The sequence below is a fragment of the Pyxicephalus adspersus genome, chromosome 1 (genome assembly GCF_032062135.1).
Source record: "Pyxicephalus adspersus chromosome 1, UCB_Pads_2.0, whole genome shotgun sequence".
NCBI classification, from domain to species: Eukaryota; Metazoa; Chordata; class Amphibia; order Anura; family Pyxicephalidae; genus Pyxicephalus; species Pyxicephalus adspersus.
This window is the reverse complement of record NC_092858.1, coordinates 151380628-151396917: the sequence shown is the minus strand read 5'-3', so window position 1 is coordinate 151396917 and position 16290 is coordinate 151380628. Positions and strand designations below refer to the sequence as shown.

The 16290-nt window shown below is 36.2% G+C and overlaps 1 protein-coding gene across 4 annotated transcripts in view; it reads left to right on the top strand.

Moving 5' to 3' along the window:
* GLRA2 (glycine receptor alpha 2) overlaps positions 1–14332 on the top strand; it is a 111382-nt gene extending 97050 nt beyond the window's left edge. For all 4 annotated transcript variants that reach the window (XM_072431450.1, XM_072431480.1, XM_072431460.1 and 1 more), the window contains one exon: positions 10085–14332. In XM_072431450.1, the coding sequence (XP_072287551.1) occupies positions 10085–10363 (279 nt within the window). In that variant the 3' untranslated portion in view covers positions 10364–14332. The remainder of the gene's footprint in view (positions 1–10084) is intronic.
* The last annotated feature ends 1958 nt before the right edge of the window (positions 14333–16290 follow it).

The window sequence follows — 16290 nt, the reverse complement described above, 5'->3', positions numbered from 1 at the left end:
AAAAAAAGTGAGGAGTACCCTTAGCATTAGGAGAAGTTTCTTATCTAAATCACTACTTTGTCCCATGCAAGGAAACCAACTTGAGTTCCATGTATGTGGCCACTCCTTTTATTCGCCATTTTACAGCAGAATAAAGCAGTAAAGTAATCCCCATGAAGCATGGGAGTATTCCTTGAACTATTACATGTAGACTGTTGTTGATGATGAAATGGTAGCCTGCAAGGGCATTTAATGCTAGACTCCTCTCTCTGTTATAATATATAGCATACATGTTTATTGATTGCAAAGCAAGTTCTCTAACTTTTTCTTATCTAAACTCAATGTTTCTGTGAACCCTGCCCCATGCAAAGAGAAAAATAAACCATTCCATTTTGAAAACTAGGAGCTACTTGATGCGAGACAGCTTTGCTAACATCCAGGAACCAATCATCATTGTTCCCTAACATTTGATCACTAAGACATGGTGCTTTCAGTGCTTTCTTACTATACAGCTGCCATGAACTATAAATCATTTCTCCAGCTGTTTCTGGAAACAGAAATAAAATATTCAATTTTAACGAAGAGAGTCCAGTGTTTAAAAAATTTATAAAAAGTTTAGTCAGCTTATAAAAATACACCCATGCAGTGTATTTAATAAACCATTTTACCTAATAAAAACTTTGAAACCAATGCAAAAATGATTGAGTATTAGTCATAGCCCTATTGTCAAGTTATCAAATGCCTGTTGTTGCTGCCTAATTTGGCCTGAGCATCTAAGCATTAATGACCCCTGGTGACATAAATGTTAAAGCAGACCTTAGCAAAAATGTAAACCTATATACTGTGCTGTATTTATGACATAAATAATACAAAATATACTTAGCTCTTCAATTTAGCTTGCACTTCCCATACTACATCAGCCAACAAACATAGAAGTCAAGGGGTAAGCCTGTTTCCCAATTGGCCTCTTCCAATAAGCTTTTGAACTATTTGACATTTAGACAGGGTTGCACTTTTTTACTAGTGTTTACTAGTGTCATGGGAGGTAGGATACAAACAGTGTGAAAAAACATAAAAACTGAATTAAAATTATCTTAGGACAAATTCAAAATGAACCACACAAAACTCTTACTTAGCGAAAACATTTAAAGCTTTCCTTTAGTATAAGGTTTTGAAGCTTTCAAGGGAATCCTCCTCCTTAATAGTGCTGTGAAAAGTCAGTAATCAATCAGTTCAGATCAGCTCTATGTAATTACTGCAGGAGCTATTGTGTGTTCTTCCCTCGCCAAGCAAGGCTTCATACACTTCATTACCTTGACCTTTACATTGATGTTACAGAGCTGATTGAAGACAGCCAACACAGCCACACCAGGATAATTGATGATCAGTTGCTTAGTACATCAATTATAAGACTCAGCTGGCCGCTCTTTGCTCCGGGGGATTCGATTTGACTTTTTCTTTCCTTATTTTGAAGATAATATTAGACTGGTGTTTGCAAAAATTATGCACAGCTGTCAAATCTGAAATAATTTACAAGGGTTTTATGATATTAGAAACTGTAGAATAATACTTTTCTGGGTTTCAGGAGCATTTACCAGTCGAAACAGCTATTGTTACTGTTTGTTATTGTTTTGCATTCCGTAAATGTCTCCATATTTCCATATCAGCGAAGCATGTGCAGGTGCTCAAGGGAATAAAGCAGCAAGGGGTTTTCAAGGAGCCTTTCTATGCTCAAAAGAATGCGCTAAAAATATGCTGTAGTCATTTAACCGAAGAAACTAACTTTCATGCTCTTGTTCCCAAGGTAATCATTTTTTTTTTGTGCAGGAGATGTATGCACGCATCCATTCACTGCCTGGTCATATATTGTGTTAAGCTTCAAGGCTCATATAGTTATAAGGCTGCAAACTTATTGGTGTTTCATCATTTTAAGTACATCTTTAACCAAAACCTTTTTTTAAGTTTTGAATATGGTAGGAAAGAGTTAGGCCTTCAGTAAGATTTTTTATTGATGTCTGTGCCCCCATTGGGGAAATTTACCCATTTGTACTAATGACCATGGTCAATAAAAAAGAGAGTGAAGGAGAATCCAAATTAATAGGGTTGCCCCGGTGGCAGTTGCAGCCAACAGTGCAACTAGTGCTTCCTCCCAAAACCCCACCAAGATGAGTAGCAAAGCAAAAGTGCCAAACATGAACAGTCCTCAGAGAAAGAAGCAGTATTGCTGGGAAACATTATTCCCCTGGCCCAGATCATGGCAGAGCAAATCTCTCCCCTAGCCTGGCACCAAGGGATTGATAGCTGGGCTCTGTAAACAGGGTTCTGAGGGTGCTCAAGCTGGACACTGAGACACTGAGGAATGAAGGAAGGGCATGCAAGTGACATGCAGAACCATGCAAAATGCTGTGGGGTCCCCTGATGGCTGAGAAGTGTCTGGGCTGTGACACACTTTGCAAACTGCAATGTCTGCTCCTGGCTGCCCCAAGAACAAGAGATGATGGTAAATCTTTCACTCTGAACATCTCAACAAGAGACAACTGTCTAGAAGGATATTACCCATATTTTGAAAAATTTCTTTTAACTTTTTGTTGCATCTCTAGGGACAGCAATGCATAAACTGATAAGGGCTTAAAACCTTCCCTACTAACACACTGGCAGACAAAGATCTGACAATTTTGGGTAGCATTTTTGGGTTTTGGAGCTTGTTACTGTTGCTGGCCCATACACATTCCTAATATTATGATAGACTCATAAAATAAAAATGTTTAGGGTAAGAAGGTGTGGCTTTTAGAAGGTTCTTGGATTCCACCATAATTGCAGATCTTGCAGACAGTAGAATCAGGTCCTGATATCCGTTAGACCTGGACTTTGCATTGTAGCTTTTTGATACAGCTTGGTCCAGAAGCCACTCCTAGGGCAATCTGATATGAGAACAAGGAAGAATGGAGAAGCAGTTCCAGATCACAACCTTGCACTCTCCTCTTTTTAGGTGGTTCTCGGTGGGCACTGCAGTTGGCTCAGTGGTTAGCTCTTTCTCCTTTGCAGCACTAGGTCACAGATTTGAATCTCGGCTAGGACACTATCTGCGTGGAGTTTGTATGTTCTCCCTGTGTCTGTATGGGTTTCTTCTGGGTACCTCCCACATCTCCCAAAATTATGCAGTTATGTTAATCAGCTCAGTATTACCAGGACAGTAATAAGCATTGCCGAGTATCAATTGCCCAACATTGCCCTTTTTCTCTCTGAGTGCTGCAGTACAGGAGTTTAGAAGACACTAATAGTAAGAATGACTTCTGTGTTAAATATGATTCAATAATTTTAGTGATGTTTCTTCCTTTGTCAGTTTTAGTTTAATAACTCACACAAAACACTCCAGGCACAAGTAATAAAAGCTCCACTCCCAATGACTCAAAATGAGTTTTTTTCTTGTGAAAACATATGATAGCCTCCCTTTAAATAGTCCTTTGCTGAAGCACACTGTTTTGCTAACAGTAATTGACTTTCCATGTGTGTTTTAGAAGAAATCAGTGCATGTGTTCATGGGAAAGGATCATTTTGTGTAATTAATGCAATTATACCACCAGCAGGTGTTTGTGAGGTTGGGGCCATTCACCGATTTTTGTTTAGCTAATTTTCTGTTTCAATTTACTTGCTAAATAATTTTCCTGCAACCTACGGAAGTCCAAATATTCAGGTTCCAGCTAGTGCTGTTTACCAACTATTAATGATAATTGAATATAATAAACAGAAAGGCAAATTACAACTGGTAGACCCTAGATAAAGTATGAAGCATAGAGCAAAGAGAGAATGGTCTGTGTATTGGCTTGATGGGGACCACTTAGATGTGCTCTGACCTCAACATACTCTGCATCTTTTGTTTATGGTATTTGTGTGTGTTACTAACATTCTGCTGATGCTTAAAATGGAACTGAAATCATTGTTGGGGGTTGAACTTTTGCCATAGCATGTACAGCATTCCTGCAGAATGTAGTACACACTATTTTATGTGCCCTGCAACAATGACAGGTCCGGGTTTCTATTTAATTTAATTAGGCAATTTAATTTCTGATGGTGTAAAAGTATTGCTTTAAGGGATTCTGTATATTGACTTACCCGTGAAAAGGAACCAATAAAAATGCAACAATGAGCAAATCAGTTAAATATCATGGTGAGCTGCCAGTAAATCCAGAGAAAAGAGTCAATGCTGAATAAATATGCAAGTAGCTCATTTTACAGCTCCAGTATATTAAACTGATATTCTGCTTCACTACTGGTCATTTCCATATACTGAAGAGATAATACATTCACTTACATTGTAATGGGAATGATAGAATGACTTGTATAATTCTTCCAGGATTTTCTGATTTGAATTGTGTAATTCCTACTTATTATGAGATTATCTATTTATCATTTCTCTGTACATTTTTTCTGATTTCTTGTATTTGAATGAGTTTAAAATTCATGAAAAGTATGTTTACAGACAGACAGTAAATGCGTATTCAAATTTCTGGAAGTAAAATAAATATAAAAACGTTAGCGCTTACTAGTTAGTGTTTACTATGAGCAAAAGCACTGGTAAAAACATTAGGGGTTCTAAACCTTCCAACATTTATCATAATCTAAAAAGATGAACTCAGATATAAAAGGCTCAAGTTAATGCAGCCCACTACCCAATAAAACAATATTTAAATGTAAGAGGTGTAAGCACTCCCTCCTTTTTTTTAATTTTATACATTTTATTTTGTCACCTAGAGCATCTCACATATAACCTCTTCCCATACGCATCCTCAAGAATTCTCTAGAACTGCCCCTACTCTCTGGAACTTCTTTACTCGTCCTATTAGGCTTGCTTCCACACATTTAAAAGAGTCCTTAAAACACATCTTTTGATTTTGATCACGCATCTTCATCTGTCACTTAACATTAATAATTAGCCATCATTCCATATTCCTTCCTATTGTATACTACTCCTCACTCTTTTGGGCAGGGTCTTCTCCTCCTCCCATGTCTAGTTTGTATCTGTTTCTCATTTGCAACCCCTAATTTATATTGAGTGCTGCGTAATATGTTGGTGCGTTATACATATCTTTATTAATACTATCGATGATAATAGAAGAGACCTCCTAAAGTGAGACTTGCAATGCCTGAGCGATTAAATTACAAATCACAGACTTTACTTCTTATTGTAGGTGGGTTCCTGTGGTCTATGAATAACAATCTATCATTTGATATAAGGCATACATTTCATACATTTTTTAAGCAGTGTTATAAACTGGAGCTAGTTAGATCATTTAGGGGACAATAAACCCTTTTTGAGCCCAACAGAAGCTTATCATAACAAAGAAAGTTTTCTAACGGGCAGGTAGCTTTATCTGCACATTCCACACAGTGAGACATCAACTTTTGGCCAAGCTTATTCATTAGAAATAACAATTACCTGCCAATCAGAGTTCAGATGTCAATCACTATCACCTTGCTATGTGAGTCCATTTGTATTGATAAATTAATAGTACAGTAGGCTCTCGCCTATATGGCTCGCGACTACCCAGCCTCCGTACTATTGGGCCTAGTACAGGCCGAAAAAAAAATCTTCATTATAAAATGCTGGGGCGGTGCAGGTGGACGTCTGCTGCAGTGCTTCTGCATGGCGCATGTTGAGACGTCCCTGCTGCCTGCTCTCCAGAACTATGTCGGATGTCCGCAGGTGCGGCGAGAGGAAGGGTTGCCTGTGTGTGAGGGTGAGTATAGTGTTTTATTAATGAAACCCTGAACTATACCGGCCTACCCGGCCTAGTCCGAAGTCTACTGTATAATGTTGCTGAGACTGATCATGTGTAAAAGAATGTTCAGGTGCTCAGGTTATTTTCCCTTTACCCGGGCCTAGATTTTACTTCATGGTCCCCTCTATGAACTGCCTCAAAAAGGTAAAAAGTTTAAAACTGCTAAAAAAAAAAAAAAAAAAGGATAGGGCATTGTTAGCAGCAACTAATTTTATTTTTTTTCTAATGTAGCAAAAATTTAGTGGGCATATATATATATATATATATATGCTTTAGGACAGTAGAGGCAAATAAAATAAAACAAATAAGACTTTCTCACATAGCCAAACCTTGCAGTACTAACATTCTCATCTTCCAGAATCCGCGAGCAAGAATGTTAATTGACAGTCCTATTCTGTATACTACCATTTTAATTACAGTCTACTCTTCAATATGAAAAATCTGGGGGCAGATTAGGGGTGGGGGGCAAGACATTATTGTCCCTTTAGAAATAGTCTATTTTCCATTATCAGATAGTTCAAGCACTGGATAAGGAATGGCCTGGATATTGAAGACCTCCCAGGAAGGGCTTAGTGTCCATTATCATTAAAGATTTATTAGTAGAGGTCAAGATATAGACAATGATAGTCGGAAATAGTTTACCCTCCCCTTTTAGAGTTCTAACACATGATCAGAGAAAAACAGGACCTCTCAGAAATAGTCTACCTTCTATGATCAGGGAGTTATGGCAAAGGATCGGAGGAGTCCTTGAAGACCTCTCAGAAAAATTTGTACTCTCCATTTTAGGAGAGTTCTAACAAAAGATCAAAAGAAACCAAGACTTTAAAAAACTCTCAGAAATAGTCTACTCTTTATTATCAGAGAGTTCTGACAAAGGACCAGAGGAGGCCAGGACGTTGGAGACCTTTCAAGAAGGTCTACCTGCCCATTTTACATGCATGGTTATTGATATGGGAAGAGAAAAATAATCCAGTGTTGCCATTAGTCCAGAAGTCATTTATATTTGTATTAGAATGTGTTGCTGTCCATAAGATATGGATTCTTATGCTTTTCCCTCTGTGCAGACACTGTTCAAACACAGACAAAAAAGTCAATCGTTGTTTGGAATAAAGGCTCCTCTTCCCTGTAGCCTCCAGTCTCTTGTTTAATGAGATTCAGAAAATGGCATACATATTAATAAATTGGGTCTACTGTATCTTTGACAAAAGATTATAATTAAGTTTTACCCCCGTAAGGTGTTTAATATGAAGGGCTTGGACAGTCATTATGACAGCCTGGAGCTTATACATCAGATGTGTTTTCTGCGGCTGACATTTTAATTAGAATGATTTACATGGTTTATTGCTGGATAATATAATATTATGAATTTCTATGATTTTTTTTCCTTCTAGTGCTTGTTGTTGATTTAGAGGTCCAAGCAACTTCAAAAAATAGACTGCCATAGTTTTGTTTTTTACCTTTATTTTTTCTTGTGATTGAATATTCACAAGAAAGAAAATAAATTATACTTAAAATATATTCATCTTCATTTGTCATAAATCTTTGTGATCTTGTGTTTGTTTCCGAAAACATTTTAAATAGGGAGGAGAAAATGTTTTTAAAAAATGGAAAGAAGAAGAATGATTAAAAACTTGGGGGCATGAAAACATCTTTTCTGAAATAAATAAAAAAAAGGGCTTTAAACCTCAAGAAGAGCACTGTGAACAAGAAGGTCACCGGACATTACCTTTGCTGTTAAAATACTTAGGTGACTTTTGGAAGTATTTATTACAGTTACATTATTTTTACAGTTCAGTTTGTGGACCGGTTAAGTGATCTCTCTTAGGTTTCTTTTTCAGGAAAGGAAGTAAGGATGTATCTTCTCTCACTTTGCCAACCAGTAGACATGTCAGTCTACTTGATTGTATACAATCTATTTGCATTTTCAGGTAACCACTAAACAAGCACAGTAGCCAATTACTAGACCTGGGAATTGTAACATTATGAAGGGGGTGACTTCTCTTCTCCAGGCAAGGCAAGTCTTAGTTTGAGGTAGGGGTCGTTAACAAGGTCATTGTCATTTTCCCATAAAATGGAAGGACTGCTATACCACAAAACAAAAACAAAAAAACAATATATACATACACTGAAGAAACTTAGCTTAGGTGTCATTCATACACAATTAGTATTCCTACACATGTAGAAGCATGTTGATTGAAATAGGCATTTGTGTACTTTGATGCATGTGAATTTAAATACTTTGAAATGCAGTAAAATTTACATTAGTTCATATGACTTTACACATATAATTACACAGGGTTACTACATCCGTCAATGGAAACCCTTACTCCCTGGGGCTACAATTGCTGTTTTTCTGAAATTACCTAAACCCTCTTTACAATTAGGAACCCTGATTTCATTCCAACTTTAATTATTTGTTCTTACAAGCAAATGTGTTATAAAGTTTTAAAGAGACAGGAAACTGGTATTTTTAGAAGGGGCAAGCAAAGGAATCCTTTATATTCTCCACAGTACAAATTTCTTTTACCATAGATATAAAAAAAATTACTTGACACAATGGCACAATGGCACAATGCCAGTATATATGTTTTACAAAGAAACATGGAGTAAACAAGGTGAACTGTGAAGTGCGTAAACGTCAGAAGAATACTACATTTATACAGCAGGCCCCCAACGTTGTTCAGCAATTCAACATAGCATATTGATTAATGACTGATCATGTACAACCTATGTAGGAGAGCACAGCAGGGTGACGCTTGCTTGTCTTCTCGCCTCCCATTTCCATTGAACAGAGTGGCGCTGTGTGTACAGTGCACATTCATTCACTGTAAACAATCATAAAAGTGACAATCATCTGGCATCTGTCTGATACCCTGAGGCCTCTCTAAACATTTGTAGGGTTCAAGATAGATAAATAATCAATGGTAGTGCTAAAGGCAATCGTTTATAATGGATGGCAACAATACACCTTAAATAGCAAACTGTTACTGCTTTCCTTTATCAGATAGAGGAAAATATCAGAATAAAATTGTAAAACAATTCATCTAGTGCTCCTGTGTAGTTACTAAACTGCTTTCTCTTCCATCTCCTTCTCTTTTTATCACTCCCTAACCTCCCTGCTGTTTTTTTCTCATTCAGCCAACTGCAATCACAATTTCAAAATACCCAGCCCCTAGGGGTCCACTTAGGCTGCTCTTCCCTTCCTAACTGCTTTGGGTTTTACTGGATGTTTTAGCCTTTTAACCCTTGTGCCCCTTCTGTCTTATTGTTCTACAATGTTTGCACTGAAAAATGTATTAAGCATAAAAAATAGATTGGACTTTTTTTTAAAGTATTTAATTTTAATCAATAGACATTTCCACATTTTGTATATTTCAATATTTTCAAAATTTTACAAAACATTGAGAGAAAGAAAGGGCTCTGGTGGACACATTTTCATATTCTGAATAGGCTGTAGGCTTTACCAGACAGTAAGTTTGATAATGAAACTAATAATCGAATCCATATTTGTAGCTGTGGTAATGTCAGAACATGACTTTAGCAACCTTATCGCTGAAAACATTTTAACTACAGTATAAATCACCTTGACAGTAAAATGTGTCCGAGGTAAATCATTATGGATCTCAACTGAGCTGCACAATAAAAGAAAGGCATAGTACTACAAAACAAGAATTACAACATGCACAATAGTCAAACAAGATATGAAACAACAGAGCTATCCTGACATTTTCGTAGAACAAAAGAATACTAGGATGGTATCTTTTTGGGCATTTGAGGGTTGTAAGGAGATGTTACACACATAGCCATTGCATACAGGAAAGCTATTAGGTTTACTTAGTCTGCACATTCATAACTTTGAACAAAAATAATGTTGTTTTTTACCGTATTGTTATCATAAATAATGTAATAATAATAATGTTATTTTATATATTCAATGCTCCATTGTGTGTTTTCACCTTCCTTATCCAAGACAAATATTGAGGGGCCAACACTTCCCATAATTTGGAGCAATGCCCTATACTCTGCTTTCACTGCTTTCACAAGTGGCAATATCATGGGGGCAGGGAGGAGAAGGCAAATAGGTTGCTGCAGGTGGGGCAGAGAAGCCAAAGCAGGTGGCCATCACCAATACTTTTCTCCATCAGCCCTGGCAAAAAAAAACAAAAAAACAGCAAAGTGACCAGAGAGGAGATAAAGGACCACAGATATTTTATTTACATGAATCTAGGCAATATTATGAAATACCTTTGAAACTTTTAACAAGCGCTAAAAAAAAACCCAAAAAAACGTTGGAAATGTTTTTAAAACTTGTTCTCTGTTTTCAGGAAGAAGATGTAGTCCGTGAGAGCAGGTTCAACTTCAGTGGATATGGAATGGGTCATTGCCTACAAGTCAAGGATGGCACGGCAGTTAAGCCAGCCCCACCTACTATACCCCCACCCCCTCCAAAAGATGCAGAATCAATTAAGAAGAAGTTCGTTGACCGAGCAAAACGGATTGATACAATATCTCGAGCTGCCTTTCCCCTGGCATTCCTCATTTTTAACATCTTTTACTGGATAACATACAAAATCATAAGGCATGAAGATGTACACAAGAAGTAAGCCACCTGTTTCTTTTTGGGGAACTTAATGCCAAAGTGAGCTTGTACATAGACAGTGGGAAAGCCTCTGATAACATGGAGACTGGTTTTCTATCCACCTACTGTTCTACTCTTGGAAAACAAAAAAAAAAGCAGGAACAAAGACTTTTAAGAAGAAAAGAAGAAAACTATTTATTCTAAAGGAGTGATATGATTCACTTTTATTAAACACTGTCCTAAGTTTACTTTTCCAGAATTTATAATAAAAAAAAACAAAAACTCTCAGGCTTATTTAGGAAAGAATCTCTCCCCAAATTTGAAAATGTATAGCTGGGTGATGTTCAATGGGATGTGTGATTCTCAAGGTTGTGAAGCCTTCATTCCAGAGCTCGTGTGTAGAGATACACCACAGAACTTGTTAAAGAAAAACACAAGGCATAAAGACCTGCCGAAAAAAGGAACATCAAAGTCAAATTCCATGGAAAGTATACAGGGTTGGGTACTATGTATTATATATTGCTAAACAACTGACAATTTCTGGAATCCAAGAGGATTGAGTGTTAGCAAATTCATTTTTAAAGGTGAGCCTACCCAAAACATTTAAGTCCCGTTGGCCGATAAAAACCCTCACTGACTTCCTAAAGAGGCAATTACAACAGGAATACAGAATTTTGTAGCATAGTTAGATTTTAAATCAGTCAAATACATTCCAGGTGCATCAGAGCAAAAAGTGGTAAAATCTTTTCTTTAGAATGTAGCCACAACATAAGTAGCACTGCAGCATGGGACCTATAGCTCTGAGATAAGCAAAGCTCATGCTCTTTGCTGATTGGAGCGCTCTAACTTTGATCTGATTGGGGTTGTGTTGGTCCTGTACAGAGAAACCACTGCTTCCACAAACAGAGAAAAGCTATTTTTCAACTGCATGTTGGCAGTACACGCACTTTTCTACTTTAGCTAATTCAAACTGGTAAAAATTATTTTAGCGTAATGTAAGACGTGAAGAAGAAATTTAAATAGGAGCCCAGGGAAAACTAAAAGTTAGTCATTACTAGCTTGCCGGATATTGCACATTAAATTGCATACATGCTCTAAACAAGAAACTCCCTCTTTGTGATGCAGCTCTTCTAGAAATCTGCAATGTCTTATTAAAGACTCTCATTCCCTCCCCTGGTAATTTCTATCCTAAAATTATTGTCCTAAAAAATGAAAAAGAATTGTTTAATTCCTGATGCCAAGCAGATTTTATAGATAGATTTTTATATTTTTTTCCTTTGAATAACAAGCTAAATTGAGCTGCACTTTAAGTAGAAGTGTTCAAGCAGAGCCAAAGTAAAACTATGGCCTCATTAATAAATATATGGGGTGCAGCACCGAATTATAAATGCATCTGTGCACTTTTTTTCTTAATCCTTGTAAAGCTCCACAAATACTGGCTATACCTGCCAGTGAATTCCACCTAATTTTCTGGTGGCAGTTATTTTTCTTCCTAATTCAGAGCACTATTGCCACTCTCATGTAGGCTGTGCTTGTACTACAGTTGGATAAGTTGCAGCAGGCATGGCTATCAGCATTGTCACTGTGAAGACAGAGGCCTGTAGCTTGTCAATCAGCGCCTGACCTCACACAGTCCTGTCCACTTCTTTTTGGGTTGGCAGCACTTTCTATGTTGCTGAAACCCTTAGACTATAACCTGCAGCGTTTGGTGGGGAAGGGAATGTGTGGAACATAAATAAAGAAGGACTTGGTTTAGTCCTCCTTTGTTATGTATATAGCACTACAACCAAAATGCACAATCATGAATCGCAGCTATGGCAGATCCACTGATACCTACCATATTGAAAAAAGTCTAGAAATGCAGGCCAAAAAAAGAGGATCTTTCAATCAAGTCAATAGCTGGCCAACTAAATCAGAGGAGGCCGCACAGTAATCTATCCCATTTTGCACTACAGTCTTACACTACACCCCCGGCATGCACCCTAGGATAGAAATGTTGCTTCTGAAGCAGCTAAAGGAGGGTCGTCACCTTGACACAGGAAGAAGACATAGGACTAGCACTGGCAGGATCTGGTGAAATTGTTTAAAAAAAACGCACAGAATACTCAAATGATTGAGAACACTGTTTTTATAGAATGCTAAGTATATAAGCATATTCTTTAGGAAGTCAGTGGGTGATCAAGGTGATTAATTTGTTTTGGATAGACTTCACTTTTTTTATTTTCCTTTATCTTAGGCTATTGTACACCACCCAATACCACTTATTTATCTTTAGGGTGAAATTCTGCTTTTTTGTCATTTTGCAATCAGCAAAACTATGTTATGTCTTACAGCAGCCAATCAGATCATTACTTCAGCCGTACATTTTAATTTTTAAAAGAAGACTTCTGACTGGTTCCTGTGAGTCATTATATGTCTGCGCTAATTGCACTGTGTAACTAAATAAGCTCTACGTAGTAAATGGGTCCAATTTAGCCAGCACTGCCACAAAAGCATCAAATACAACTCACAACAGACAAATAAAAAAAATTCCATTTCATCATGCTATTGAATAAAAAACTTTAAAGGTTGCCATTTTGATACAAGTATTGTGATCGCAGTATGTTTGAAGGAAGGACCAAATTTTTTTAAAAGAATTACTGCCTTTTTACTGTATTCGAAAGTTGTCTTCTGAGCTACAGAACATTCCATCACAGTGTTAGTAACTAGTGTTGCACCAGGGGGTTCCTTTGTGTTACAAAAGATGTATACATATATACATATTACAAGTCAATATATTAAAAAATGTATTCTTTAAAGAATCAGCCCACCCAGAAATTATATTTGAGGTTCTGACACATGCTAGAGAGAATAAATAACTAATGGCTTCTTATATCTCATTTTAAGCACGTACACAGAAAAGGGACCCCATTCTCCATGATGGGATCTTTGTTTATTTTATACTGAATTTTCTATTCTGCTATGGAAAATTACCCAGAAAAAAAACATCCAAAAAGTCAATGGGTGTGCTACGGTCTCTATAAGGTTAATGGGAACACATCTAGGAAATGACAGAGATCTTAAAATTGGGGTCCCTAAAATATAAGAATAAGATTAAATATAAGAATAGGAATATTTAGAAGAATCAACCCAGCAGGCTATAACTTATATATTGACTTTTGGGTGGGCTGACTTTTTACAATCTTGTGTGAGTGTGAATTTACAAAATAAACCTGTTTTATTCTACTTAACTGTAATATTTGGATTTATCTTTGTATTCTCTGTGGTTTATTTAAGGTCAACACTAGAAGAAAAAAAAAGGATAGATTTGGCCAAAAATTTAATTTTTTAACTGTTTTTTATTTACCTAAGAGTGTGCTTGATTTCTGTGAAATATTGACAACTGTTTTATAATGAACCTAGTGCCAAATTGTATTGTACGCGATTTTGCTAAATGTTCCACCAAATTTTCCGTTGCCGGTCTTTGTATTGGTGCAGCTCAGTGAAACTTTATCACTGCCATTAATGTAGCTCAGGGTTGGGCAACCCCAAATCCTGCTCTACATCCCAGAATACTTTGCTAACCACCAGATTGGCAGAGCATAATGAGATTTAGAGTTCTGCAGGGGCGGAAAGGTTGTCCGTCTGATACAGCTGCAGTGGATAGCATTTTGGATGGAGTGTCAACCTTGTTTACAGGCCTCCAATTTATACCTTTCTCAAAATGGCTGCCGTTTCAAATATCACTGATGATGATTAACCTAAGAATTTTAATCTTTTACTGTGGTTTTCATATCCTGATATTAACATTTGGTTAACTACCTATGCGGTTTAGGTCCTTGATACATATTTTAATTATAAAATAAAAGAAAAGAAACAAAAGGTATTTTTACTGATGAATAAAAAAATCTGTGCAATGTAACAATGGAATTAAACTTTTACACATACTGTAAAGCATTTTGCTTAAAAAAGAAATCAATATTTGTTCCCTTTCAATAAACTCAGTGTGGTAAAACATTTGATTTGTGTGTTTTTTTTTCTTATAGACAAGAAAGCATTCATATGTATTATAATTAACACTGGCATGGGCTACTATATCTTTGCCTGCCTTTACACAACCATAAGAGTTTAATTTATATGATGAAAAATGTAATGAAAAAGTAATAATGCAACCCAGCATGTTAGAATCAAGTAATGGTGAACAGATATTCAATGATGAACTACTACGTTTCTGTTATTTTAAATTTTACTTCCAAATATTCACTGACAGTGAAAGTCAATAAAATACTCATGCTTCAATAGTAAGAAGTGAGTCATTTGGTAAATTTAAAATTTAATCCTAAAACATAGGAATTTATTTATTCAGGGATTCTAGTATCACCAAGAAATCATTTTTGAGTCCAAAAGACAACGTTATAACATCCACTGGATAAAAAAATGGCAGTCTCTCATCTGAATGCTGGTGTTTCTTGAGAAAATTTTTTTAAGGGTAAAAGGATTGGAAATGCTTACTGTTCATAAAGAAGTATGAATGATCAAGAAATCTTGGTGGATTTGTATGTAAGATGGCAATAAGTTGTGAGTGTTCATTAAAGTCTCATTAATAAGCTACCATTGTAACTTCATATAAACCTACTAAATGTAATGTATTGATGTCATGTTCTAGAGGAGAGTCAAATTTGATTTAATTTATATTGGCACTGGGTAATATAAAATATGGTATTTGACAACTGTTTATAAACCTATGTAGAAATTCCTCACGTAGAATAATATTGCAAGATAGTAATATCATCAGAAGATAAATCTGTAGGAGAAATATAATTCAAACAAGTAGGAAGGGATTGTTCTATTACTATGGTAAATGTCTAGTTAAACTGGAAAACAACATTAAAGCCCAGCTTTTTAAAAGGTTAATTAAATTCACTAAAATTGTGCATTCAGGTTATGAGTAATATACAGTGATGTAATGATAAATAGGCAAATTTCTTCAAAAGGTCTCACTAACTGCCAAATTGAATGGTTCCAGTAACAGTCAAGTTACTGCCAAACTGTTAAGTTGCCAAACTGAAAATGTTACCAGTGTACACATGTATCAACTGAGAAATTTGTGATGAACCAAGAAATGACTATGGGTCATGAAATGGGTAGAGAATGTCAAGTTACCTCTCTGTCTACAACCACCACTTTTTCCCATAAGCATGATCCAAAAATCAGTAATACACATACAAATTTTGAATAGGGTCAAAGGTAGATGAATGTACTTGTCAGGCTCCCAGCTGTCACAAACCACCTCAGGGACAATTATACATGTCTCTGCAAGCCATCTTTATCTTACAGACTCTAGTAGGTCATTATAGACTTAGACATCCATAGGGACCACAGTACCTCTGATAGGTCCTTACCCCTTGTTATTTTATCGAAATGCAACTGTTTTATGGACCTTACAACCTTAAGGAAGTCATATATTTCCTAATTGGGTGTTATCCAATATTACTTCCTTAATAGGAGAATTAAACTTACAGGTAAGTGGGGAATTCTGTAATATATTGTACTCTGCAAATACAGGTTTGGGGGTGGGGGTGATATAATAGAACCATTATATTATCATCATCTGCAAGTAAATAAAACTGGCTTCCCCATTACTGACTAATGACTGGATAGCACTGTGTACTTTTCAATTAGGCATTAATCTATTAAACTGGTAAGGGCTTCAATAAACCTCTTTCTTTATTATAATGAGAATCTAGTAAAGTGAACCTTGATGTGTGCTCTAAACATTCAACCGTAAAGTAAGTTTACCAAAATGTGCTCATCTTTAAACATCAAAACAAGTTTACTCTGAGATAGGTCATTACCAGCTTTTTATATTTTATCTTTCTTTAATGTTCTCCTTGCAGTAGAAAACATTCATTACAGTTTAATCAAGAAACACAGTAACAGAGTAAAGCTCATTTTCCAATAATAATGAAAGCA